This window comes from Bombus impatiens, unplaced genomic scaffold (assembly GCF_000188095.3).
Source record: "Bombus impatiens unplaced genomic scaffold, BIMP_2.2 scf_0203, whole genome shotgun sequence".
Classification (NCBI taxonomy): domain Eukaryota; kingdom Metazoa; phylum Arthropoda; class Insecta; order Hymenoptera; family Apidae; genus Bombus; species Bombus impatiens.
In genome coordinates this window covers 829,696-854,859 of record NT_176622.1, presented here as the reverse complement: position 1 = coordinate 854,859, position 25,164 = coordinate 829,696, and the positions used below count along the sequence as shown (strand labels likewise).

The following is a 25,164-nucleotide window of genomic DNA, read 5'->3' as shown; positions in this document are numbered from 1 at the left end:
GAACGAAGCGTTTAATTATTTAAAATCTTCACATTTATCAAAAGCTTTCTTATTAATAGCGGAAGTAGATTGCCATTATCTTTATCTGAATCATCATTCATTGTTAAAGATATTATGCATCTGTTAAAGGTTAAGGATATGAATTTTAATAAATATAATCTCGCGAACCTGAATAAAAGCTCTACATATATATAATATATTAGCAAGGGAATATAATATTACAAAAGTATTTCTATAAAAGTAGCTACATGTATATGTTGAAATATCACTCTAATTATTATATTTTTTTAATGAGAAGAATATTTTTAAACATGCAATAAAACAATACCCCATTATTTCTAATATGAAATTCATAGATCATTTTTCATTAGAATGAATTGCAAAGTAACAATTATTATGCACCGTGCAAGAAAAGGAAGGTAGAATACAAATGATAGAATACATTCAACGATTCCCGCTATCCTGACACTTTGTATGTCAAGTAGCTGTAATAGATATTCTACCAGTATGTAATACAAAATGAAATTCGTTTGCCACTAAGTACCCATAAAAATGAATTTCTGAGTTAGGTTTCTGAAATTATATTATCCAATCTATATTTTCCGCTTACCTTACCTGTTTTACTTTTCACCCCGTATATTATTTCTTTTTCCTTTAATTATGTTTTTTAAGTTGTCTTTCACCTAACTGTACCTCTTTTGTTGTTAAAATTTTTTCAAATCTCAGAAAGTTATGAATGAATCGTTAGTGGTATTAATTATATATATTTTTTTATTTCAAACTTATACTAACATTTTTCTGAAAAAATTTAAAGTTATTTTATTAAAATGAGAGCCAGACCGTCATCCAAAAGTTTCATTCATACTGTGAGGATCGTTTGCAGCGAAAGTTTATTTCGAAATAAAATATAAAGATAGTACATGCACTATAAATAAATATTATACGTAAGTAAAAGGTATATTGAATTCTCGATGTAGTAGGATTGAATTTATTAAAGGATAATTATAATCTTGACGAGGCAAACGGTCACGAAGGAAACTGACAGAGAGGCAAACAGAAATGACTGGTTCACGCTCGTTAATGTACCATTGCATTTCTGTGTCAGTGGTAAAGGTCTAATAGCGGACTGGATCTTTTATTCTTTTCAGCTTTATTATAGATGCCGGAACACCGATAATTTTCCCAGGTTCGTTCGGGAGGAACGAGCGTGATGCCATTCATGCACGGGACACGGCATTTCAGACAGAAGCGAAGCTTAGCCTACAAAAATTTGAAAAGCTATATCGAAGCGAAGCGTGCACATATGAATTACCGTTTCTTTGTATCTAAAACACGCTAACGAACGTTCAAACAGTTCCCGTTACTAGAAACATCGGATTTTTTCCTGAGATTCCAATTTATCGAAAAAGTGCGCCTTTAGGTATACAGGCTTTCTACTTTTCAGCGGAATCTACCTTACCGATGGTACTGATACTAATATTGAACAGATAAAGAATATAGTGTTTTTAAGTTATTCAGAAAGTGAACAAATGTTTAGAAAGTAAAAAAATTCTAGTAGAAAACGTTAATGATGCTTCATACATACAGGCAATGTATCATTTCTAATGACATGGACTTATGAGAAAAATTGGGATCGTAGAAGTTACAACGGATTCTTGCATGGCACTAAACCTATGTGGGATTATTGAACAAATTGGAATTTGCGTATTGTGCTTTTCTGTAGATAATCTTCGTATTTAATATCTTTCTTTGATTCTATATCTTCCTATGTGTTTTATTTTTCTTTTTTTTATACAAAATTCATGGTAAACATTTCCCTTTGTCAAAATATTAAACTGAAGACGTTCTTTTTATTCGCTCCAATTGACACAAGAAGTAGGAAGAAAGGAAAGAAGGAATTAGTACTTCCGATGGACCTTTTACTTCTACGGAAGAATTAGTTCACCTTGTTGAAGGTCGTTTGTTAGTCCCGTTACGTTACTATCCATCTATGACGTATATACATATAATGTACACCGTGTTCAACGAACAACGTTTTAAGTATCTAATAATACTTCAATCTTGAAATTGATTAACAATTCCTACTTTATGAGACATATTATATAACTACATGAGACACGATCATCGTCATTGTATCGATAAAGTTTGGAACGAACCTAAAAATATTTAGCAGCTACAAGATATTTAATACAAATGTGTACTTCGTAGAGCCCGTAAAAGTAGTTTAATCATCCATGCTCGAGATATCTATCCAAGCTGTATACTAATTTTTATAATATATATATATATATATATGTAAATTCTATAGAATTCAAACTACCCGCCAACCGACATTTTTACTTTTGCTTTGTTTTACCGGCAGCCATCTTACTGAATAGATTAGATCACGAGAGAAGAACGGTAAGTTAGGGCTTAGAAAATCGATTCTCGATTGGTAACATTTGTACGACAGGTAAAATCTATAGTAGATTTATTATTAACTGTTATTGTATATAATTTAATTTATTCCCAAAATAAACTTGATTTTCCAGAATCGATCGTCTTATTTACCCCAAGGATTTATATTATATATATATACGTGCTCAGTGGCGGATTTAACCCTCTAGGGGCTCTGAGGTAAACCAAATTTAAAAGAAGTTTATCCTGACCAAACGGATGCCTGTTAAACCAATAGGAAATTGATATTTACGTCTCCAAACGATCTCTTTAATCTCAGTTTCTAAATGATCTTTATCCTCCGGGTAATCTGTCACAAGATACGCACGATACGATGGTCAGTGTAGAATCGTCTTCAAAACTGTCATGGTAAGCGAGTCCCGTTCGATTCAATTGTTTTTCACGTATTCTAGTAAACGCAAGGATCCTCCACAACACTTCAGAATACAACATGGAGCGCTCGATGGCCATCTCGAACATTCTATACGTGTTGATTCAACAGATATCGTACCAGCCAAACTAAAATCATAGTCCCAGTCTTCGCCTACCAACAAACGTATTTTATGTAATTCCGAAGATCGTTCATCAAGCTTTTCGACAGCCACCTCCCGGTCCTCATAGCTTTCCGGGGTTTACAGCGTCATTAGCGTCGAGGTAAATCCGTCCCCGATTGTTCTAATGAAATTCTTCTATCGAATTTCTTTCATAGAGCGTCCGAAAATTGTACACCGATAGACCACTGATCAAAAGTATCAAAGAACGATGAAACGTAGAAAATCGAATACACGTACGCAAGTACGTTCACCGAAGGTCCGACTTATTTTTTTCGCGAATTGCAGGTCGCTCTTATACGCGGTGATTAGCGAGATGCTCCTAATAAGAAGACACGACTCCAGCATCCCGCTACTGAAACAGTTATGATGAATCGCGACCGCCTAGTCTAGGGTGCACGCAACGCGAAATGGGCCTTCAAGAAGAAAAGGAAAGCCTCCGGCTGTGGACGAGCGAATGGGCCAATCCAACGATCGATCGATGCATCGTCGTTTTATTTCGCGTCCAATTCGTTTGGTTGATGCCGGTGCGAACAGGATATTCTAATATTCACCGACACCTTCGACTACATCGACCTTCTTTAGATAATTAAACGATAAAGTTTCCAACATCTTTTATACGTTTGTTTTAGAAATCCTTCGTGTGGTTCTTATTGGAAGGAACTAATGACACGATACAGCCGGAGAACGGTTGAAAAGTTTATCTCATTCGCGATACGTTTGTATTCTAACTGGCCTGTGTTAACCGTCTTGATAAACTCGACGGAATCGAGGAAAACAAGAAAGCTCGGAACGATGCCGTAAGTAGGTAGAAAAATTATTCCATTGGGAAGAAAAAACCGCTAGCGTCAATGATTACAGATTTTTGCGGTCTCGTGGAATTTGCATTTTCGAGTAAACAGTCGTGACTGGACACTCTCACACTCTACTTTGTATTTGTACTTCTATAAATGCTATTGGAGAAATGTAACGCGACCGGAGATCTGTTTCACATATTGAACGCCATGATGCTACACTTTGCATATTTTATATGTTTCTATTTGTTTCTTTTACAAGGCTCAGAGCCTCTTACAAGCAGATCGATTGGATTTTTACTTCCAGTTTCTTATAGTACAGCAGATTCTTCTATCGGATTCCTAATTCTTACATAATGTTGCTATTCTGTTTTATTTCTCTTAACGGTTAATTAGTAGCTAGTATCGTGTACATCTATGCGCTATAATCTTGCTCTTTGAAATTTCTCATAGATACATAAGTATCCACGTTCTAGCCATGGCAGAGCTACGCTTGAGAATGATATAGCACGAGCTCAGTTCCGGACAGACGCGAATTATAATTAAACTACGAGATGCATCCTTTGAACTTTGTCAGAAATAATTTCAGTAATCAACGAAGCAAAAACATAGGGAAGGAGGGAAAACTCGGTAACCGAACGTTCGTTCGTACATTGTTTTGTGCGAGAGTATTCGATCGCGATAAAAGGCTGGTGGAATGTTGAAACCGTAAAATCTGGACGAAAAGTATTCGAAAAGTAGACCTTCGGGATCGACAGCGAACAGAAGCGGCAGAGGATTGGTCCGTTCCATTGAAAATAGTGCCAAAGGTGTGTGGTCATTGGCCGTGCGGCTTACCCCCACGTGAATCCGCAAGCTATATAGAACACCTCGCGTGGAATTTCATCTTCAGAACTGAGAGTCAGTGTCAAGGAAGTCTACCTGGAAGTAACGAAGTAAGTACCTTACAGTTTGCCCAGATACGTCGACACTCGCGTATCACACGTTACTTTCCTCCGATTACTGCGATTTAACGTTCAAATTATCGAAATTCTCTCGTACGATCGTTCAACGAACTCTTCCATTTTTTTCCAGTTCCAATTCTGACAGATCATTTTGCATTCGTACTTACATAGTCTGGACCCGTGGGAATATAATTTCAAAAGCTCGGTTCGATCGCTCTTTCAACGAAAATAATTTTAAGCTCGATTTATGACACTTGTTCCATGGTCGAGAGTATCAACGTTCGATGTAAGGGCATCGAATATGGAAGATTCTTTCTGTCGTGCTAGAAATCGACGATACGCGAACGAATTCGACGAGCTAGGAACGGGTAGCAAATGCCTTTTACAGATGCCGGCAACAGTTAGAAATCGTTCGCGATTTTTCCTCCGCGGCAGGTACCGTTTTCGAGAGGCGTGGCTTCACGCTACGTCTTTTCTATTTGCTTTCGAAAACCATTCCTTGGAATTCCTCTATTCACTTACGTTTTATCATTGAATGCAAGAAACGAACGAACTTTTTTTTTTAAATTCTTTCTTTACCTATGAATAATCATCGCCAAAACACAGAAGTGTTCCTTAATTCTTTCTTTTATTTGTATCGTATATTGTTACATGTCGATCGTACTCAATCTTCCACTTTAATTTTCTCGAACATTTATCAGAAACTTGTTCAACTCCCTTTTTAATTACCCAGGGAGATCGGATTTCTATGATTTCCTTTTGCTGGGCAACGTTCTTCCTTTCATTTTTTTATTTATTTATTTTTCTTCCGCGACTAACCAACCGGTACAGTCGAGGACGAGGAAGACGTCAGTAGGTCGCGACCGCGTTTTCAGGTAACGGTACCTGCCGGGTTCAACAAACCGGTAGCTTCGATCGAGAAGTGGGCTACTTGGTGTTGCCAGGATGACCTTAACCGCTTTGACACACTTTCCTGTCGCTCGATGCGTCGTTCCTCCGCTTTACGCCAGTACCATTCCGCTTTATTCGTTTCGCGTGCCCGCGATCGCTTCGCTTTTTCCTCACCAACGCTCCGAGGCTCAAGATCAAGGTTATCGATACCGGACTACCTAGATGAACGTAGCCTTCCATCGAGATCACGGAACCGTGTACATCCTACGATCCTCTTTTTGTATTAATTAAGAATATGTAGAATCTTCTCTGGCCACTATGTCTTTCTACATTATATGGCATATCAAAAAAAAAAAAAAAAAGAAAAATTATTTCCCGCTCCGGTTACCAGGTACTTCTGGTTGAATATTTGTAATCGATAGACTGGCAAAGTGCAGTTGCATTTACGGGAAGTTTAAAAGCAAGAATATAGAAAATTTCCAAAGTGCGATTATTTTCATTCAAAGTATGATTATTTTCATTCATATTGAATTCTCATTCACCAGATTTAGATACAAAAATGTGAAGAGTATCCAAAGTACGATACTCGTTGCAGTATTCAGAAGATGGGCAAAATCTTTATTTAAATTTCATTCCCTTTAATCATGTTTCCAAGGGTATGAATTTGTATGGTTACTTTCATTCATATTGAATTCTCATTCACCAGATTTAGATACAAAAATGTAAAGAGTATCCAAACTACTGTATTTCTTCGTAGTACGTAAAAGATGAAAGAAATCTCTATTTAAATTTCATTTTTGGTAATTGTGTTCATAAGAGCGTGAATCTGTATAAACATTCGCGATTTAGTAATCGACGTGGAAGATTATTTTCATCTGTTTGTAAGTTTGATTCTAGAAATTTTGAGAGAGTTCGTAGTTATTATAGTATTCGTTCAATCATTCAAAAGAAAGCAGATAGATGAATAAATTGAAGACCGGAAGCTGCGACATATTTGGAGCGTGAATCGATATAGTGAATTCGAATTCCTCTTGATTCGGTTCTACGTTCTTGTTTTCTCTTTTGAGTCATTCGATGCTGGAGAGAGCGTGGCGTCAGTTACATTTACGCGTAATTAAGGACTCTCTTCCTTGAGAGAGCATATAATTGTTTGAAGGAAAAGAGGTAGAAAAATAAATTCAGTTCTGCTGTTGCCTCCTCTCATCGTCAAAAGTCTCTTATTGGTGTGTACAATTTCAACTTTATTTTAAATATTATCTCATGTTAAACATTCTCTTAAAATACTAAAAACCTTTTCGTTTGCAACAGTGAGAGCAAGATTGAAACATACAAATCCGAGGATCGTAGCAGCGTTAAGAACGGAAGCTGTGACATTTTTCTGATTCCATATAAAGAGTTTGAATTCTTCTTGAACTTCGGCCCTCCATCCGTGTTTTCTCTTTTGAGTCATTCGATGTTAGAGAGAGAGAGAGAGAGAGAGAGAGAGAGAGAGAGAGAGAGAGGGAGAGAGAGAGCGAGAGTGTTGCATCAGACTTACTACATTTACTTGTGACGAAGGACTCTCTTTTTTAATTAATCATCGAATCGATCGCTCTTTTGGTATTGATCGACGATGATGGAGAAGGTTGAATTTTCTTTTCAGAATGAAATACAATCAGTACGTGTCGCTATGCTTGGTGGCGCTTGTTCTTGGACAAGCAGCATCACTGCCACAGCATCCTCAATATCCGCAACAGTTCCAACAGCAGGTGAGGGACGAGAGGAAATTCGCGGAGAAGCCAAACGCCATGAAGAAGGTCGCCCTCGATGACCTGGACGACATCAGCACCAATCAGATTCAAGTAAACTATTAGAAACATTTTTTAATTTTTTTTTTTAAATCGATACACTATGTATTTTAGTAACTCTTTAGTACAAAATATTTTTTACCATATTGCTAACAGTCTTCTATCCCACGGTGTATACATACATATGTTATTAGTCTGCGAATTTTTATGCAGATTTATATTTTTCAGAATATACTTAAAAAAAGAAGAAAAATAAGAATTTTCTTGGTAGAAAATTACGTTGGCTTACTCTCACACCTCTTATTTTATAAATTTTCTGTTGTCCATTATTATACATATGTAGTATACAATAATAATAATTAACATCATCATTTATAGTCGTATTAGGTTGTCTATGAAAGTTTTTTTCTCTTTACAAGAAAGTAATAGATTCACAACATTCTCTTCCTTTCTATATTATTTTATTGAATTATGTATGATCCATTTTGTAGTAATAAAAAAGAAAATACATAATTCAATATGATCCAATGTAATTTGCCATAAGTCAATGTATGATCCATTTTATAGCAATAGTACAAAACACATAATTCAATGAAATAATATAAAATAAAGAATGTCGTGCATCTGTTATTTCCTTGTAAAACGAAAGGAACTTTTGGGACAACCTGATATTTATTTCTTCTCATGCAAATTGATTCGTTTCGAACTTCCATTTTCTCGATTTTAGACTAAACGTTTCTCCGTTTTGTTCCACCAGGAAGGTAGCAGTACCGGGTTTTCGTGGTCGAACATGCTGAGCATGCTGATGCAGATGCTCTTAGGGCAAACAGGCGGTGTAGCCGGTCCAAGCAAAAACGAGATCGACGATGGAGCACCAGCCAGTCCTTGGGCAAATTTACTGTCAGTAGGACTCAGGGTGCTCACCGCTCTTCTAGGAGGTCCTCAACAACCTGTCGATGGTATCGACAAGGTTGACAATCAGAGCAGCCCCATGCAGGTACTCTCGCAACAACATCACACATTTCTTCCCTTTGATTACGGTCATTTCCGCTTCCACGTCAAATTTCGTAGAATCTTTAGTCCATCCATTACCTAAAAATCAAACGTATCATTTTTTAGGTATGTTCATGCTGCGATACGTTTCATGATAACATACAGCGTGTTCTATTAGTCACGGCACGTTCTATTAATCGGCAGGGGGATGGTCGTACGTGAAAAAATAAGTCGAAAATATAGAATATAATTTCTTCAGGCAGCGCTTTGTTTTTGAGAAAATCCAATTTGAAAATTTGCTTGGTGTCGGGGAATAATCTACTAATTGTTTTAAAGCCTCGTTAGACTAATTGTTTAAATTGTTTTCACAGAAATAGAGCTTGATCATCTCTAGTTAAGAATTTAACCTCGTACAGGCGTGTGACGAATTTCCAAAATTATTTTTATTCAAAACCAAATTTTATTCTATATTTTCGACTAATTCTCGCGCGTAGAATAAATTTCCTGCTGATTATTCGCTATCGTTCGGTCCGCAATTAGCGAAGTTCGGGTATAGCTGACGACTTTTGAAACTCGATTTTTTCGAAAGCAAAACGACGTACGAGCAAAGTTTGCTCTATGTCTTCGACTTGCTTTTTCACGCGGAATCATTTCCCTTTGTACCGTGATTATTAGAAAACTTTGTATACTTGATCGGAATTAATATTGGACATGTTCGCGACTAAGAAACAGAGTTAGAAAGCAATCGGAGGGTTACTTGAAACGGTTTCGCGCAACAGGAACAGCGAGTTTCCGAGACTTTCATCTTGATTCGGGTCGCGTAACGAAAGCAAGCACAAGCTGAACTGACTGTACCGCGAGAACCGATCTGGGTCAAACGCATTGTAGGCTCAACTGAATTATTCCATGGTAATAGCCACTCATATAGTTTTATAGAACTTTTTGTAGAATTTTCTTCAAATTCTAGTAGAATGTTGTCTACGATTCGATGTATTTACCATGGAATCGTTCGATCGACCCCTCCTTTCGTAGCATTTTGTCTAGATTCCAGTAACGCTGTACATTTGAATAGCTAAGGTCCGCTATCCACGAAGCGTCGCTTCATAGACGCGTATTAGCGCGTTGATACCAACAGTGAAACGAAATTTTACGCGTCGAAACATATTACCATGCATCGGTAAGCAGCTTTCGTCAGACACGTTACAGTGTACGTAGATCTGTATCGGCGGATTTGTATAGAAATTATCTCATATCGATATAGGAATTAGGATACCGAATACGATTTCGTAGGAAATAAATTTCCTCTCGAGGAGAATCTTTAATTTTGTATTTTTTTATAATCGACATATCGATCAATTTATGATCTGCGATAGTCCGATTGATGACGACAATACTGGAGTTGGAAAATAATCGAATATGTTGAAACATGTGTTTCAACGTAGGTTAAAACTGATGCAGATTTCGAAAAAGCTGAGTGTCGATGCATCATGACATGTTTTTTCGATGTGCAGACCGAGCTTCAGTGCGGTCGTCGTAAAGCAACGTGCGCCTGAACATCGGCAAACCGTTTTCGTTGCTGCGCGTTCTTGTCATGACGACAAGTGTTTAACATTTTCAGTAGCGTACTCGACATCTGAGACGTATCGTTATGTCTAATAGATTACGCTTACGTTTCTATGAAGCGACACTTCGTGGACGGCGGGCCTAAATTAGAATTAGTAGCACGTCTACGCTGTAAACTGTACATCGCTGAGCATGAAACGGAACACGGAGAGACGTTCGTCTTTCTCCTAAAGAAATATTCGTTTAGAATTCGAGAAGAAGATATCGCTGTTTTTCTATCTATGATGGAACGTGTCGTTCGTGCACGCATTGTAAAATAATATCGTCGCTTCTACGTCCTCTTACTTTTGTACGCAATTCTTTTTAAAAGAGAAATCACAACGACGTACGAGTCGTTTGTCGACACGAGCTGTTACTTCCCTTAACGAGCTCTACTGTCTGCTGTTGCAATTAAGGGGACCCTGGACACGTTAACGATCTTCACGTTTTCTAAACGACTTAATTTCCCTTTCGATCCGATTTCGATCCGACTTCGTCCTCTTTCGTTCGATACTTTTTAAAAATATTCTATGAATCCTAAAATCCTAAAATAATGTCTTTTAGTATTATCAATGGGTAAAGAAAATACCTTTTCGATTTAACTTTTGTCTAACTTCCTTCCTTACCGTTCGACGGAATATTTGTTTAATTCTAAAATTGTAATGTATTATAGAATAGTTTCGTAATTGAAGATCGTACGTTACTGTGATTTCGTGTAAATTATAGAATATAATCTGTTGCTTGGGGCAACGTTACAGACTCGATCTCCTTTGTAAATATATCATCAGAGAATGTTAACTTAGAGCACATGGCTGGTGTCGGTTGTTTAGGGCATTTTGACTGCGGTGCTGGGCGCGTTTCTAGGACAGGGCAGAGACCCCGATCAGGTTGCTGTCATGGCTAAAAACGCTTCCGAGGTTAGTACCTGATCGAACACATTGTACATGAATGATTTCACTCCTTCTGTCTCTTTTTCTAATTGACGTTTCGTCAAAAGATACACTAGAATATAGACTATGGATATTTATACGAAATACATATTTTTCTAAATAACTAAAGAAGCAGAGTATTCTACTTTGGATATTTTATATATCTTCGTATATGCGTTTTATTTTTTGTCCTTCGTCACACACCCTGCTAAGATATTAACAAGTAATCACAATTACATGTATTCCATAAATATGAATAAATAATTAATTAGTTATTAGCTAGCGAATTAGTACAGTTTTATATACTTCTATAGGCGGTGCAAAAGATTTATCTCCTTTAGGAAACTTAGGGCATTTTTCACATTGTCTTCTTCTATTGGTTAGAAGCGATTGCATATCGTTGGGTATTTTTAAGTTGCATCTTGTATCTTCGAATTTGATGCAGTAGCAAAGTATACATACGCTGGTGCTGTTGGTGTTGCAATACTCAGGGGGTTCAGCATTCTGTTTTAAGTATTTTATGTATCTTCGAATTCCCCACAGATGCATAAAAATCCACAGTCTATTTATCACTTCTAAATTTTACAATGAAGTTTTCGTGAAAAATTTTATTAAGATCAATGACAGAGGAATTGACGAAGCGTCGATAAGCTAAAATAAAATAAAAAGTACGCTTTCCACGAGTAGAATAATGCTTTTGCTCTGTTGATTTCGCCTAGTATTATAATTCTTACACGCATTTAATGGATCAATTTCTCCGAAACAGTTCATTAGCATAGTGATCAATCTTCTGGACGCGTTGAAGACCTCGTTCTCTCATCGTTCCCTGGCAGCTAGGTCTATGGGAAGACGAGACACGGTTTCAGAAGCTGCAGTCGCCTCCATTTCCATGCTCAAGGTACTTGAAAATATAATTTTTTGTATAAACCTACTCTGTTTTTATCCGTTCTGAGGTTAACGCGATTTTTATTTTAGGGCTACATGAGGTCAGTGAAGTCATTTAATAACGTTGGTCGTGCGGAAGATGAAGGTCAACGAGGCTGCGCCGAAAGAGCCCTCTGCGAGGCCAGTGCAGAGTGTGTTGCAGATGCTCAGGGGACGTCTTCTATCTTCTGTCAACTTGGATCGTAAGTGCCTTTATTTTTCTTGTAGTGTTCTTCCAATCGAGAAGATTTCTGGGAAGAATATATATAGTAAGTATATATATATAGGCGATGAATGCTTTTCTAGTTAAATATTTGAATTATTCTATAAACGTATAAAAGAACAAAGTTCTTCAATTCGTCGCACTGACACATTTCATTTCCAAATTTTCAAATATCCGATGTTTAAAATTCTCAAATTTCTAAACTTACGAGTCTTCTAATTCTCGAAATCCAAGTTTTCGAACTTTTAAATCCTGTAATCCCTATATTTTTACATTTTTAGATTTCCAGAGTTGAAAAGTTTCAGATTTTCAAATTAACAGTTGACACAAAGCAATTAAAACTCAGGTATCACAGTAGTTAGAGAGTGTACAAAATATTAAAAGTATCTTCGACACAATCTACCTAACTCGTCATTTTGTCTTATGGACTGGATTGTCAGAAAGCTCCTCGATTGTGAATCTACATAACATTAACAAAGAAAACAGTGATTGACCGACGCTGACAAACAACGTAATACTTGCAATAATAAACGAGTAATAAATCAAATTTCTTACATTTTCAAGGTACGCGACAAGTTACCTGCTCCAAAGGCAGAGCGGAGTAGGTTTCGAAGCACTGTACGAAGCAGGTCGACGCGGACGCACCGGTGAAGATTGCAGAACCCTGTTCATGGACTGCAACGCCGTATGAAAACCCTTTTCGATTCCTTCAAGTACGATTTAGACTTTCTGCGACGCGACTAACACCGCACTCGGTTATTCCTAACTTCTCTAAATTAAACTCAACGAGGAATTCCGTTTAAAACGATCATTCCTTCGTTAAAAGATTTTCTATTAACTTTTGGAGTGTCTTGGCCGGGTTTAAAATCGTCGTGTGCCGAAGTTTAAATCGCACCGATGGAAGAGTAGCTTTATACGCGAGAACCGTGTCGAGACCAAACCAGAATGGTGATCCTCTTCTCGAAGCTCTCGTTCGACGAACTTGCCTCATCGATCGACCAATTTTAAATTGGAACATTTAGAACCGAGACTCAGTCGAAGCGAAATTATAACGAAAGTAAGACCCGATCTGAATTGACGAAATCATAGGTTTTATTGATCGATTAATGATCAGTTTTTAATACATTGTTGACCAGTCACTAGTAAACTCGTGTTTACACGCACGGACGTTGTGGCTGGTGATACAGGCGTTCATCTTTGGATAAAATATCAAGCAGTATGCATCAATGTTTGCATAAAATAGCTAGTGAACAGTGTGTTAATTTATTGGTCGATCAACGTGTCCGACAGCGTTGCTATTAATTGGTCGATAATCCGTAACGATTGATAAAACTCTCCGAGTTCTCTGGGATGTGGAAACGTTCCTGGCGGATCCTGAGAGTTCATTTACGTAAAAGGAGTTCGCGACAGAGAGGAATACGCGTGAGAAGAGGCCGTGCACGAAACAATGGCGAGAGTATAATACATTTTAAAGTAGATGTAGACTGAATGAGATTCCAGGGCCTGGACGAACTGTGTACCGTTTGGACAGGTCTCTACGACAATCACGATATTTATTTCTATTTATTGAACTTAGTGGACATAGAGTTAGCCTGTAGTCGAGACTCGAACAGCTACCACGCAAAGGGAGGACCCGTTCTTTTCCTTGAAAATCAATTATCGAACGTTAATTGTAATATCTGCATTGTTAATCTCTGTTTGAATTGAATCTGCGTTTTCTTTTTGCCACGATCCGAGTCGACATCTTCAATATTTAATCTCTAGCTTGTTCGCATTTAGCGAGACAGTTTCTTCGTTTCGGGGAGGAAGACGAGCTTTGAGTTGTCGGATGTTTTACGTTTGGTAAATCAGATTGACGAGTTTCTTCGAATCTTTTTTTCTGGCTTGTTCCAATGGGATTCGAGGAAATTCGTACGTTGGAATGCCCCTCCCTAGTTTTCTTTTTTACGAGTTAACGTCTCAGGATATTGTGTTTGTTTTATCACCCGCTCAAAATTATCTATTGTATATAGGTATTATATATGTATACACGTAAACACACACACACAAACAAACAAACACACGGGTGGAGTTTTTTTCACAATAGCCACGTTCTGTTCTATTTAGCTCAGTTAGCGTATCTCTTAGACGTAAGTTGTATGTATGATGTGCGGTACGATGATATCTCAATTGAAATTAATAAACGGTCTTATTGATAAATCTTAGTCCACGAAATCCTTCAAAATCCTTAGTCCTTCAATTATAAATTATAAATTTTCAAATCTTTTGTACAAATTTGTAACTCTCGCTTTCGTTATTTTTGCGCGCGTCCTCTACATAAAATTCATTAATAACAATTAAGGCAATTAATACGCCGATTATTGGACCAAAGTCGCGTTGGCTTCTCGCTGTGACAACTTTCCTTTCTTAAAAGTCCTCGAGCTAACCGACGCTCTCTGAAAATCGTTGCTGGCGTCATCAGCGTTAAATCTTCATCAAAATACTCATGAACATTCACAGTTCTTTGAATCCAACCAGGACAGTCGTCTCGGTAATCCTCTAAATTAAACGCAACGACAAATTTCGTTAAAGATTTCATTTAGCTTCATACGCGAGAACCGTGTCGAGACCAAACGAGAACGGTGATCCTCTTTCCGAAGCTGTCGTTCAACGAACCCACCACATCGATCGACCGATTAAATCGGTCGCCTTTTACAACATTTAGAATCACGATTAAGTCGAATTTTCATGTAAAATGTAACGCTACTTTTTGTCTAGTCTCTTTGATTTGGAACAGAAATCAACATAAGACAGGTGAATAGTGTAAATTTTCTTACCACAATCTTTTTTATTAACAAAGGTTCCGTGTAATATCTGAATGACGTTTTTTTTTTTTATCCCTCGATATTTTTGGTTTTTCCGTCCCTTTTTCGAAGTCCTTTATGCCGAGGATTCGAACTCGCGACGCGTCGTCTTCAGTTCTGGGCTTCAACGAGCGTAGCTGGCTGCCCCGCCTTATCCCTCGATATTAAAAAATGAAGAAATTGAAAGATCCAAAGATTTAAAGATTCAAAGAATCGAAGTTAAGGGGCTATTTTGGACTAGGAATTTGAAAAAATCGAAAATTTTTTTCGTATTTCCAAAGTTTAGACATTCAAGAATATACCTTTAAAAGGATTTTTCGAAATTTCAATTATTTTATAAGTTACAGCCATTTTTGTGACGCAACATCTGCTCCGGTCCGACCGGGACCAACGTGCAATAAAACTTTAAACGCGTTTTTCTCGAAACTACATTTTCCGAGTTGGCGTGTACGATATCTCAAGTTCTAACGAACCGATTTCTTTTAAATTTGGTCCGAATATTCCTTATATACTCCTCTATCGTCCGGACCACGCTTAGCTCAAAATCCTTAATATTACTATTTTTTAAGCGTTCGGAATTGTCAAAAAAACGTGCGAAATAAGAAATTTTTTTTCAAACGGCCGTCATTCTGCGAAAAAATGTCGTATTGACTTTTCCAAGGTTCAGACGATAGCGGCATCCATACTAATTAAGAATCCGTTCGCATTTTTTGTTTCGGGTGACCAGAAGGGTTGATATCACGCACGCCACGACACCCCATTTTTTTGGCAGCACCCACTTTGCCAGCTCGTAACTTTTTAAATATTGAATCTTTTCTTTCAGTGAATTTTTTACGTAATCTCGAAATATCAATAAACAAATGCTAAAAAGAAGGATAGCAAAAATATTTTTTGTTTCGCTTGTACAGAGCTTCAAAAATCGGCCGAAATTCGTGCCTCTGGACCAGAATACCTCCTTAAGTGTCGAATCTTCGTGAAAATCCTACTTGTTCCTCGAACCCAACTAGGTCAACTGTCTCAGCAATTACTTGGTTTAAAGACATTCTGTTGCTGAGATAGGGAACAATGTGTCTGCAGATCTTCATGATAACAAAAATTATCTTCGCTTCTGCGACAACGAGGACATTGTGCGTTTAACCGGTGCAACCAGCGGACAGGCGCGAACAACGCCAAGAGAATCACAGTCCGTGACAAAAAGCAAGAAGAACAAACTGTTGGTTCCTTGCGCGAAACAGTGTGAATTAACGCGCAAAGACGGAAGGTTGCGAAAGACGGAAGCTTCTTCGCGCGTTTGTCGGTGATTCGTCGAAGGTGAGACACCTGTGACTCGAAAGTGCTTTCTATCAAGAAAATTCGAATTCTCCTGCATAATTACAGATCCTTTGAAAATCGATTATACCGATACATTATTAATTAATTAATTTTTCTGTTGGCAAATATACTTGCAAACGATGTTCGAATCTATTGATGAATTTCTTCTAAATTTACAATTTTTCTATTATAATTTATTTTCCTTCAGAATTAAATACTTGGCAAAGTACTGAAAGCAGTAGCACAGATCAAAATTTTTACCAACCGTTGAAATTATTTCTTTCAAAATTTATAACTTTTTCGAAGTACCAAACGTGGTAGGTACTTTTTTTTTTTTTTAAAGACGTTAAAAATGGTAACTGTGGATGCATTTCTGTAAACTGTTGATAAACCTTCTTACAGATGACGTTTAAATCCTTGATGAACTTTGGAGGCTACAAGGATTCTTATTATCCTAATGTAGATAGGTACCATAGTGGCCCTGCTGGTGGCTACCACCACAGCGGATCTGGAGGATACCATCATAGCGAATCTGGAGGATATCATCATAGTTCTCGAGGGTGAAGAACGCTAATATCGATTAGAATTCTCGTGTTGCATAACTGGCAAAATCGTGGCGTCTTGATACAAATGACAAAGAAATAGTTCTTTTACAAAAATATACAGCTTGTGCTACGAACTTACTTACTTTTTGATCCTTGTTACTAAATTACTGAGATAATCAATTGCTAGTTAGATTGTCGTTAAATTATTATCATCATTATAATTATTATATTTATATTATAATTATTCAGATAATTATCGTGGTGCTACGAATATTTTCAGTGGCAAAGGCAAAGGAGGTGACAAGGGAGCTGCACTCAGTGCTCTAACGTTGCTTGCTTTTCTCTTCTTACTAAACATCATGCAGGTAACTTTTCTTCCTATCGAACTATCTGCGAATCTTGTTCGAAAAATTTCCATCTAATTAATTCACAACACCTAAAATGAACAAACATTCCTTTGGTGACTAATTACAGTACAGACAGGATCATTATCTTTCTTTCTCCTACTTTTTCTTTAAGGGGGTATTCTGGTCTAGAGGCACGAATTTCGGCCGATTTTTGAAGCTCTGTACAAGCGAAACAAAAAATATTTTTGCTATCCTTCTTTTTAGCATTTGTTTATTGATATTTCGAGATTACGTAAAAAATTCACTGAAAAAAAAGATCTATCTCAGCAACAGAATGTCTTTAAACCAAGTAATTGCTGAGACAGTTGACCTAGTTGGGTTCGAGGAACAAGTAGGATTTTCACGAAGATTCGACACTTAAGGAGGTATTCTGGTCCAGAGGCACGAATTTCGGCCGATTTTTGAAGCTCTGTACAAGCGAAACAAAAAATATTTTTGCTATCCTTCTTTTTAGCATTTGTTTATTGATATTTCGAGATTACGTAAAAAATTCACTGAAAGAAAAGATTCAATATTTAAAAAGTTACGAGCTGGCAAAGTGGGTGCTGCCAAAAAAATGGGGTGTCGTGGCGTGCGTGATATCAACCCTTCTGGTCACCCGAAACAAAAAATGCGAACGGATTCTTAATTAGTATGGATGCCGCTATCGTCTGAACCTTGGAAAAGTCAATACGACATTTTTTCGCAGAATGACGGCCGTTTGAAAAAAAATTTCTTATTTCGCACGTTTTTTTTGACAATTCCGAACGTTTAAAAAATAGTAATATTAAAGATTTTGAGCTGAGCGTGGTCCGGACGATAGAGGAGTATATAAGGAATATTCGGACCAAATTTAAAAGAAATCGGTTCGTTAGAATTTGAGATATCGTGCACGCCAACTCGGAAAATGTAGTTTCGAGAAAAACGCGTTTAAAGTTTTATTGCACGTTGGTCCCGGTCGGACCGGAGTAGATGTTGCGTCACAAAAATGGCTGTAACTCATAAAATAATTGAAATTTCGAAAAATCCTTTTAAGGGCATATTCTTGAATGTCTAAACTTTGGAAATACGAACAAATTTTCGATTTTTTCAAATTTCTAGACCAGAATACCCTCTTAAATATTGAATCTATCATATTGAAGAAAATGTACTTTTACGCCCGACTTACTGATCTATGCCGTATTTTCAGCAATCGATGCAGGACCAGAATTCGATGATAACGACGACAGCGGCAACGATTGTTCTGCGTGACAACGATCAGCCAGTGGCGGTGGACTCGAAGGAGGAAAAGGAGAATGCTAAGAGGGAGGAGACGAAACGCGTCAGTAGTTACAGGACGCCAGCAAAATCCAAGATCCAAAGGCTTAACAGTCAATATATTAAATGAAATCAGATTAGTACACAATGATTCAGTACAGAGTTAGTTGAAAGTAGATGAATTAAAATGAAGAACTTTGCACCGAGACCAGAATCGCAAGCTGTTCTCGTACACGTTTAACAATGTCATCGTTAAAAGATCGCCAGCATTGAAATCGTATTAAGATAATATTTATTGAATTCATTCTGTAACAATTCCATAAACAGACGTGCTTCGAAATATCGTATAAGTAGCATCATACGTTATTCTCATAATTCACACTCCGCCATTATTTTTTTCCTCTTTTCCCTCTTCGTCTTTCGTCATTCCAATTTTTCTTCTCTTTCTGTATATACATATATATATATACATATTCATTTATTTATTTATATCTTGTTCGTAATGTAATTTTTTCATTTGTATGTGTGTGTATGTATATATATACATGTATATAATAATAGCCGTATAATTTCTTTGAGAATAAACATACATATATACAGCGAAAAATGTCCATCTCTTTCTTACGTTCTTTTCTTCTCTCTTCCTTTTCTTTCTTTTTTTTTTTTTATTGTTCATCCTCGAAATTTCTTATAATCGTTTTACGCGCGAACGAATTTGCGGATACGAACACGTTACTTCCGGTAAGTCGACGCGGAACTCAGTCGAAAGTTATTATATTTATAAGAATAGACTCTATAGGAATAAATAATTTGCTGTTTCTCAGAAAATAACAGGCTTAGAGCCGTCCGCGACGAAGCTTCTTGCTTTTATCTTCTTTCCTACGGATTTCTTTTTTTGTCTTTTACGCCACTTTTCTCCTATTTTTTTTTTCTTTCTCCCTCGTTTCTTTTCTCTTCTTCTTTCCATCTCTCTTTTTTTCCTCGCGCCTAAAGAAAAAGATTCTTATTACAGTTAACACCGAGCGGAGTTGTTTCTTCAATTTCCCTATTACTTTAATTAACAACGCGAGTCGATCGTTTCCCATTGTCGGACCTATAAATATTTATTTCTTCGGTCTGTTACTCGAATATTCCTTGCTCTTCTCTTCGTCACCTCGACGCTCCTTTCACCGCGATACAACGATGATCACCGCTTTGCGTGCAACTTCCGGTTCCTCAATAAGACGACTCGACCAGCGACGAGCTCTGAACGACCCACCGGAGGATCATCAAGATCGAATCGGGAGCGATTCAACCCAGATACGCCTAATTTTCCGCAGAGTAATTGCAAGATCACCGTGTTACATTTTTTCTAATTAACGTACAATAATTTGTGATTAATTGTCGAAAGCTATTATGGGTTAAACTCCATCTTATGCGAATTTTGTTCGTAGAGTATCGTCTGGCGATCGTATCACTCTAATCTTATTCGTAACCAACGCGAGAATAACATTTTAATTTCTATCTTTCATTTTCAACGTCGAACAATAATCATTATCGAATAATACCAAAAAAATTGACTTGCACTCTTTCTCGATTCGATTGGCTTCTAAACTAAAAAGAACATCGTTTCGTCTGTGGTGCAGTATTAACGTGAATTTTTTAAATGTTAACTTAACGACGAATAACGTATCAATATATGGCGATAAATTAATAAAAAAACGTTAACGTGACAATTTCATTAAACGGCGGAAGCGAAAGGGAAATTCAGACATATCTGCGTTAACGAATAATAGCAATAGCAGACAATAATAATAAAATCTTCTGAGATTACTACGAGGCCTACGAACACGTTCCAGTCAAACTTAAGCGACGTCAGAAGATTTTTTCACAGGAAAAAGATGGGGCGGAAGAAGCTCGTTGTCGTGTCGAACGATCTCACATCGAGAACCATTTGCCTTGGATCAACATTGCAAAACCTGTGTATTTCCATCTATAATTAACACTCCTGAACATTCGCGATATTTTCTAACAAACGGTTCCTTCCTTTCCTTCTTTTCTCGTCTTTTTCATAGATTTCTCGCCTCGTGGACGATTCCTTGACCACGGAACTCCACAACTTCCGGTACACGCTGCTGCCTCCGGTCTCACAACTTGCTGACGGCGAGAGAGCATTCTACAGTCTAGTGTCTAGAGGAACGCGATGTTTGAAATGATTGAGCCAGCCGTCAAAACACAAACATCATTTTTATTCTCTTTCTCCGTCCGGTTGCTTCCCTTCTTTCTTATCGCTTGCTTTTTCTCTCACACTCGCTCTCTTCCTTTTTCTTTTTCTTCATTTCCCCTTAATCTCTCTCCTCTCTTGTCGCTTTCTCTCCCACTCTCTCATACCACGATTCTCTGCAGCGTCACCGCGACATGCGCCCTCCGATTCTCTTTTTATTTACACAACATATTTTTTTTTCTTTAGAAACATCGAAATATCTCGGTAGACGTCCGCTAGTCGTCAAGTAGCTTAAAAAGTAACCGTGTAACGACGTGTATTGCTAAGGGAGGCTGGAAGGGTGGTTGTAATCGGGCTGCGACGCCCCAGTGAGTTTTACGAGTTTCCCTCGAGGCTCCTGTACGCGTTCCAACACGTCGCGATGCGCGTTTTGGGCTCTTCGTGCGATTTAGCTTTCGCGACGCGTGTTACGGGCCATGCAGTTCGATTACGGAAGCAACTTGTATCGATGCAGCAGTCAGAATTGCGTCTTGGTCGGTGAACAAGGCCCGAAAGATGCCGATTTATTATTCTTCTATGATATTCCACATTAAATCCAGAAACTAATTCTGACTCTCCCTCGATCGAATCAAATGGAATTTATTTAAATCAATTAATGCACTAATAACAAAAATAATATATAAAGGATACATAAAAAAAAATAATATTATATTGAAATTTAACAAATATATAAAAAGAATAATCCTCAATTAAAATTATTAATAAAAAAAATACTAAAAATAATAAAATTTCAAAAGAAATTATTTGAGAAATAGAACGTAATGAGCCTAAAATAGAATAATTACATAAAGAAACTCAACCAATCATCATAATTGGATAAACTATCTCGTTTTCGACATATCGCGGAGGGTGGCAACGATACCGAACGTAATTTACGCTAGACTCTGATCGTTGTATTTTGTTTCTCGATGCTTGGCCGAACTTTATCCGACAGACGTTGAAAAGCAGAATCACGTAGACGCGAATAATTTTCACGATCGCTCGGTTCGTTCGTTGCTAGTTGCTTCGATGACCCGCAATTAGAAAATCCGTGGCTCTCGGTTAACCGTGTTTCTGGCTATTTCGTTTTAGTCTTCGATTTTGTATTCTTCGCGATCCACCTCCTAGTATCGATAACGACACTGGAATTGGGAAATTCCACATTTTGAAATACGCGTTTCAAGTTCAATATCGCGCCACGAACTGAAAGGAATCGATAACGCGCAGGTAAACCGAAGCTGATTACGCGAAACTTAGGTGTCGATGCGTCGCAACGCGTTTCAACGCGCGCAGGAGCCTTTACAACTTTTATATTCTTCCCGGTTTTTCTTCGTTTTCTTCTTTATTCGCTTCCCACCGTTCGTCGGATCGGGAAAGCGTTTCTTCAACGTACTTTTGTGCGGATAATCTATACAGCAGAGGTTCGTTCGTTCGAACTCGTCTCCATACTTATTTCGAATTATCGAAAGTTAATCGGAAAATGTTGGAACAATCGGAGAAGCTTTCGCTGTTCTCGAAACGAGACAGAATTAAAACACGTTCATCGAACGCGCGAATGAAACGGCAGCAGATGGTGAAAAGAACGTCTGACGATAATTCGGACAGACTATGGACGTTGATGCGTTTGTAGAAAATTGAAAAATGGAAGAACGCACGTACGTTGAACGATTTATCATAGACAGACTTGTAGAAAATATACATACCGCCTATGTGGACTGCATATTGTATGCAAAAATCTGACGAAATATTCAAAATATAGTACTCGTTGGCAATATAAAATTTCCATTACGTTGCTTGTGCTGACGGGGATAAAAATTTGCATCAACATCCACAGTCTAAATATGAAACGCGCATGCTTAAGTATCGATACGATCGAACAATTTAATTAATATCGTAGAGTTGAAATATTCAAAGTGAAATATTTGCGAAACATCGAAAGCTTCGCGTTACTCGTCATTAGGCTGCGGATTTTTACGCGTATACGAGAGATTGAAAAATCGAGAAAGTAAAAACTGCACCGGAAACTAATACGCGGAAATGTAAGGAATATTCAAACGGAAGTAGTCGTTAACTTCTTTGATTCTTCATTTGCTTGCGTCGATAGAACCGCAAAACTGCATAAAAATCCTCAGTCTAATCGTTGTTGTAATCGACGAGTATCGCAGCGAAAGTGTTGAAAATTCGATCGATTCGATCAATGCGTACGGCGAATAATTTAAATTACGCTCGAAGATTGTCTGGAGAGCCGAAGTTTCGTCTGTCTCGAGCAGACGATCTCCAGAATGTCTCATTTCTCTTTTCCTCGGTTCCATCGTTTCGACCGGGAAAACGCAAACGAATCGCGAAGCAAGAGTAGGAATATGAAAAGTTGCGGAAAACGGTGTTGCGGCGTCAAATCGCTAAGATTAAATCGCCGACGAAGGGTCCCAAGCTAAACATCAACATCTAAGAAGAGACTCGTTGATCGAGCGTCCTTCCGTAGACCTCGACGAACTAGCTGCTAACTGGCTAACTCGTTTAGCGAGTCGTTTTAAGACGCGCCAGTCGCGCCTCTTCTCGTTCGAAGATAAAAGCGGAACGATTTGCTCAATTCCTACATGCGTATCGGAGAACTCGAAACGAACTCGTGTCATTTTGTGCACCGACTAACGCTTTGACTGCCACGGTGATCATTGGTGACCGGAGCGCTTCGACTTCTAACAATTGTAAAAATTGAATGAAAATTGACAGTCAGGGCATTTTGAATATAACCGATAAATAGAAGATACTTTGAAACAAAAAGTGCCCCATTCAACGATTAAACATTTTTATTAGAACATTGATAAAAAAAAAAAAAAATGAGAACAAATCTTGCATCTAAGGGTGCACTGTGTTCGCGTCCATATGTTTCAGGGCTAATCTACGAATATTATTATTAAACACAGCTTAGAAAATAATTGTAAATGCTGCTTTATAATCATATATATAATTGAAGTTAGAAGTGTGCATATACCTTACTATTATATATAGAACGAGCAAATACCGTTTACTAATATCTTGTACACGTTTCAACAATATATTCTGCACGTTTTGCTTACGACGAAATAACGAAGAGCGAATGGTTTGTTGAAATAAACGAAGTCTTGTTATAATACGTCGCTATCAACTGTTACCAAGGTGCCACAGAGGTCACCCGTGACCACCAATAAGATGAACGGTGCATTGAGGAAGAATATTGTTTTACATCGTCGATTTATCATTATTTTGCCATTATATGCTTTGAATAATAAAAATACTGCCGTGGCGTCCTCAGCGAAACGTGTGATTTCGGCGTGGCAGTCAAAGTGTTAACCAGATTCTGTCACACCGACGGTGAAGTAATAAAATTGTGGAAATCTCTTTCTCTTTCCTCCAATTTCCTTCTATTTCTCGTATTAAATGCAAGCTGAGACGCGTACATCTTGTTGCATTTCTCGTACTAAATGCAAGAAGAGACGCGTACATCTTCCACTTGCGTTTATCGCTTATGGGAAAACTTACGTTAAAAATTCGAGACACTGAGAGGAAAAATGGACGACGTGGTTAGGGAAGACAGAGAAAGAAGGAAAAAATAATCGCGTTACGTATGACAAATGCGAATGATGACGACTTGCTGGAAAAATATCGCGTGTCCATTTTCAGCGTTTCGTAGGGAAACGGTTTGAACGATTCACCGGTACTTTGTAATTAAATAAATATCGTCTACCTTGTAATTAAATAAATATCTTCTACATTGTTTTTGTCACCGCTTCGTGGTGCTATAGAATTAGTTTGCGAGTTGCGGTATCGTTTTTAGGAACATGAAATGGCAAGGGTAAATTATAATTGTTGAAGATAGCTAGATGTAGGAAAATTATACATGGTGGTTGATAAAGCGAAAAGGGGGTGATTTTACGCGAAAAAAGAAGTCGAAAATATAGAATAAAATTTTTTTTTTATTTTTTGTTTTTTTTTTAATTTTTCTATCGAGACAACGATCTACAGCGAGATCCGTTATAACGTACCGCACGCGTACCGAGCCAAAATTCAGAGTCGATTTTCTCGAAAACAAAGCCTCGAACGAAAAATTGTTATTCTATATTTTCGACTTCTTTTTTCGCGTAGAATCGCCCCCTTTCCGTTTGTACCACCAGTTACCAACCACCCTGTATATAAATATATATTAATAGTATTACATGTAAGTTTACTATATGTAATATTATAAATATATATCGTATCGATATGAAGAAAAATATTACTTCTGACGAATTTACGAAGCAATTATACATTTGATAAGTTTACGCAACACGAAGAAACCAGCGAAGAGATATTTGTTGCGTGTAAAGATTCGAATTTCACGAAACGTGGACGCGTCATGTTTCTACGGCAAGTCATTGATTTAACAAGCTCGAGATATTGACTGCAAAAATGGACTAAATGGTTGAAGAAAAAAAAGAAGATATCCATAACGATCTACGCGGAGAAATGTACGATCTCGTTGCAGATTGT

The 25,164-nt window shown here is 37.6% G+C and overlaps 2 protein-coding genes and 1 long non-coding RNA gene across 5 annotated transcripts; 2 read left to right on the top strand and 1 right to left on the bottom strand.

Moving 5' to 3' along the window:
* Positions 1–2,578: 2,578 nt before the first annotated feature.
* LOC100748959 lies at positions 2,579–14,273 on the top strand. Of its 3 annotated transcripts, XM_033319661.1 has the most exons (11): positions 2,579–2,616; positions 2,717–2,773; positions 2,850–3,090; positions 3,276–3,514; positions 3,620–4,716; positions 7,259–7,457; positions 8,161–8,400; positions 10,829–10,915; positions 11,694–11,825; positions 11,903–12,054; positions 12,639–14,273. In XM_033319661.1, the coding sequence occupies exons 6-11, from the start codon at positions 7,260–7,262 to the stop codon at positions 12,763–12,765; spliced, it is 936 nt and encodes a 311-aa protein (XP_033175552.1). In that variant the 5' UTR covers positions 2,579–2,616; positions 2,717–2,773; positions 2,850–3,090; positions 3,276–3,514; positions 3,620–4,716; position 7,259; the 3' UTR covers positions 12,766–14,273. The 3 variants fall into 3 exon arrangements, with proteins under 3 accessions (XP_033175552.1, XP_024222013.1, XP_033175553.1); XM_024366245.2 differs by having other exon boundaries at positions 2,584–3,090; positions 3,620–3,791; XM_033319662.1 differs by lacking the exon at positions 10,829–10,915 and having other exon boundaries at positions 2,584–3,090.
* LOC117151416 lies at positions 7,298–10,006 on the bottom strand. Its single transcript, XR_004461324.1, has 3 exons — positions 9,395–10,006; positions 8,175–8,495; positions 7,298–7,427 (listed from the first exon to the last, which is right to left on the bottom strand). It is a non-coding gene; the product is annotated as an uncharacterized LOC117151416 (long non-coding RNA).
* Positions 14,274–16,633: 2,360 nt separating the features above from the next.
* On the top strand, positions 16,634–18,767 carry LOC105680472. The gene is made up of 3 exons (XM_012382974.3): positions 16,634–16,788; positions 17,054–17,138; positions 18,349–18,767. Exons 1-3 carry the CDS (start codon positions 16,649–16,651, stop codon positions 18,544–18,546), a joined length of 423 nt encoding a protein of 140 aa, XP_012238397.2. The 5' UTR covers positions 16,634–16,648; the 3' UTR covers positions 18,547–18,767.
* Positions 18,768–25,164: the final 6,397 nt, after the last annotated feature.

Coding starts and splice junctions, on each gene's coding strand:
- LOC100748959 (XM_033319661.1), top strand. CDS start 7,260: ATGAAATACAATCAGTACGTGTCGCTATGCTTGGTGGCGCTTGTTCTT. Junction 8,401..10,828: donor ATCAGAGCAGCCCCATGCAG/GTACTCTCGCAA, acceptor TCGGTTGTTTAG/GGCATTTTGACTGCGGTGCT. Junction 11,826..11,902: donor CCTCCATTTCCATGCTCAAG/GTACTTGAAAAT, acceptor TTTTTATTTTAG/GGCTACATGAGGTCAGTGAA.
- LOC105680472 (XM_012382974.3), top strand. CDS start 16,649: ATGAACTTTGGAGGCTACAAGGATTCTTATTATCCTAATGTAGATAGG. Junction 16,789..17,053: donor TATCATCATAGTTCTCGAGG/GTGAAGAACGCT, acceptor GAATATTTTCAG/TGGCAAAGGCAAAGGAGGTG. Junction 17,139..18,348: donor TCTTACTAAACATCATGCAG/GTAACTTTTCTT, acceptor CCGTATTTTCAG/CAATCGATGCAGGACCAGAA.